This window comes from Macaca thibetana, chromosome 5 (genome assembly GCF_024542745.1).
Source record: "Macaca thibetana thibetana isolate TM-01 chromosome 5, ASM2454274v1, whole genome shotgun sequence".
NCBI lineage: Eukaryota > Metazoa > Chordata > Mammalia > Primates > Cercopithecidae > Macaca > Macaca thibetana.
This window is the reverse complement of record NC_065582.1, coordinates 89,697,795-89,700,879: the sequence shown is the minus strand read 5'-3', so window position 1 is coordinate 89,700,879 and position 3,085 is coordinate 89,697,795. Positions and strand designations below refer to the sequence as shown.

General features: G+C 42.3%; 1 protein-coding gene across 1 annotated transcript; it reads right to left on the bottom strand.

Annotated features, from left to right (window-relative positions):
* Nucleotides 1-1,046: 1,046 nt before the first annotated feature.
* Nucleotides 1,047-1,619, bottom strand: LOC126954785 (cytochrome b-c1 complex subunit 6, mitochondrial). Its single transcript, XM_050790669.1, has one exon. It carries the CDS (start codon nt 1,537-1,539, stop codon nt 1,264-1,266), a length of 276 nt encoding a protein of 91 aa, XP_050646626.1. The 5' UTR covers nt 1,540-1,619; the 3' UTR covers nt 1,047-1,263.
* Nucleotides 1,620-3,085: the final 1,466 nt, after the last annotated feature.

The window sequence follows — 3,085 nt, the reverse complement described above, 5'->3', positions numbered from 1 at the left end:
CCTCCAGGTTGCAGAGGCAAAAATCTCAGGGCATGTCATGGTACATACCATGGTGTCAAGCCGACCGATGACTTCAAATGAAAAATCCACACCTCCATCAGTCATTTCCTTTAGCACCACTTGGATGGGTTTCTTGTAGTCTTGAAGGTTGATGCATTCAGTGGCACCCAACTCTTTGCCTTTGCAAATTTGTCCTTGTTGATGTCCATTGCAATGATTCTGGCCACTCCAGCTGATTTACAGCCCATAACAACAGATAGGCCGACCCCTCCCAGGCCAAACACAGCACAGGTAGAGCCTGGGGTGACCTGTGCTTTTGGAAAACACAAAAATGGGTTAAGTAATGATTGTTAGAAAGTGCCTAAGCTTTATAAAATGCCATGCCTACGTGTTTATCAAATGCTGCTCAGACTCTTCTGTCCAACCTGTTATCAAAACCTCTTTTGGCTTCAGTTGATTCATGTTTAAATTCAGGGGGTTGAACTTGTCAGTGGTTCTTAAACTGCTGTATATTGGATTCATCTGGGGAGATTTAAGACCATCCCACTATCCAGGCCACAGTCCATGCCAATTAAATGAGAATCTCTGCAGGTGGAAGTCAGCTGGGAACCAGGGGACTAGATGATCTTTGAGATCCAGATGGCAGTGATTACAATCTTGAAGGGACTCCCGATTGCTGAAATCCCCTGATAGCCGGCTTCAGTATCTCATACATACACAAAGGCAATATTTGGAAAATAAAATAAGTGGAAAAGGCTACTCCAGGAGACAGAAAAATTTCCATTAAACCCTAAATAATTAACTTGTTGGTTCATTAAGATTCGATAGTCGTGAAGAGTATATCCGTGCTTTAAAAATACACTAGTGAACCACACACAATGAAACGTTTGTCTGTATTTTAATAATGAATACAACCTATTGTTATGAGTATTCTCATCTTCTGTTCTTGCATAGGCTCACTTAGACCAACTGCTAAAACGGATGAGGCAATTGAACAAAGGACTAACTGCTAAAGTCACAGAAATTTGGGAAAGATATGCTCTAAATTGTTTATTTTTTTTTTTTATTTTTTTTGCAGATCACAGAACTTTTATTAAGATAGAATCACTGCGAATTACATAGAAGCTACCAGCCTAAGCCAAAATCCATGAGGTTCATGTGAACTTACAGTTATACAAATAAGAAACAAATGGCATATCCAAAACCATAAGGAAATATTCTGATGCCCAGAAGATGAAGGCTGGGGTGAATAAGTCCACACATTTATTTCAAGTTGTTAAAGAGTTTGTGGGCCACGCAATGGTCCCTTGCATGCAAGAAGTCTAAGAGCTCCTCCGTGCAATCCTCTTCTGTATGTGATCGAGAGGATACACGCTCATCACAGAGCTCTAGCCGCTCCCGGGCCTTTACACATTTCTCCAACTGCTCGCATTGCTCTCTCACTGTTGTTAGGGGATCCACTAATTCCTCCTCTTCCTCTTCCTCCTCCTCAGGATCTCCGGACTCGGTAAGCATCTTTCGCTCGTCCTCCAGTCCCATGTCTGGCTACGGTTCTAGATTCAACAAGAGCAGCAACAGCGGCACCTAATCCACTTCAGGATCAAGAAGCTCTAAATTGTTTAAATTGGCTAAGGGCTATTGATTAACCTGTTCTCCCATAGTCAGCCTTCATTGTGGGTAACATGCTTTACCGTCCCAAATAATCTCAGCCTTATATTCCCTTAAGGGTGTCTATTCACTCATTCATTGACCAAGTGTTATTCAATACTATGGGGTACAACACCACTTTCTATCTTATTTACAAAAATACAAGGCTTGTGACTGTGATTTAAAAATGCTAATAATTATGTATTGTGATTTAAGATTCAGCAGGAGATTTGAGAAAGATGATGTTCTAGGCTCAGCTCTCATTTAACCAGCAGTGAGATTTGGGGCAAATATCTTTATATATCTAGACCTCAGTTTCATAAAATAAAGATACTACTAGATTTTCAGCCTACTCAGATGAGGAGCCTTTAAAGAATTTCAGCTTGAAATTGAACACTTCTGAAGTATATGTGTGGTATATGTTCATGGTAGGAGAGTTAGTTTAGCAGTGAAATTCCATGATGAGTGAATTACGCATCACTGAAGCTTCATTACTTTCCGTCTAAGAATCCACAGAGTGGGTGAGCCTTGGTTTGGAAGTGCATCTGGTAAGGTTTTGGACTCTACTGTTGATCCTAATTCTGGGAGTAGAGGATCCGCAGACTAGATGCTCCTCAAGGGCAAACGCTTCATTTCATTTACTTTTGCTGTCTCAGAACCTAGCAGAACCTAGGGTGTCTGAGGCATGTGTAGGTGCTCTCTAATTGTTGAAAGAATTACTAAATGAATTCTCAGGCCTAACATTTCATGACCTCATAAAGAGCAAATACAGAATACTTATTGAAAATGAAATCTTTACATTTTCTTAACAGCTTTTTATCTGTGATAAACAGGTGAAATTTCTAGCCTGTGTTCTCAATTCTTTCTGGGCAATTTTTCTACTCTTCTTTTTTTTTTGAGGCGGAGTCTTGCTCTGTCACCCAGGCTGGAGTGCAGTGGTGCGATCTCGGCTCACTGCAAGCTCCGCCTCCCAGGTTCACGCCATTCTCCTGCCTCAGCCTCCCGAGTAGCTGGGACTACAGGCGCCCGCCACCGCGCCCGGCTAATTTTTTTTTTTTGTATTTTTAGTAGAGACGGGGTTTCACCATGTTAGCCAGGATGGTCTCGATCTCCTGACCTCGTGATCCACCTGTCTCGGCCTCCCAAAGTGCTGGGATTACAGGCGTGAGCCACCGCGCCCGGCCCCATTTTTCTACTCTTAATCAACACTTCAAATCTACAAAAATAATCTTCAAATCTTGTGAGAAATTGCTTCCCTTTTCGTTCCTGACAGTCTGCGTGTAACTGGTTTTTATCATCCATTGTCATTCTTACCTTGGCAACTTTGACTGCAGACCCATAGCCAGTTGAAAATCCACAGCCAATGAGGCAGACTTTCTCCAGGGGCGAGGCTGCATCAATTTTGGCCACTGCATTCTCATCCACCACCGCGTACTGA

Excerpts from the sequence above, each read along its gene's own strand:
- LOC126954785 (XM_050790669.1), bottom strand. The coding sequence starts at position 1,539 with ATGGGACTGGAGGACGAGCGAAAGATGCTTACCGAGTCCGGAGATCCT.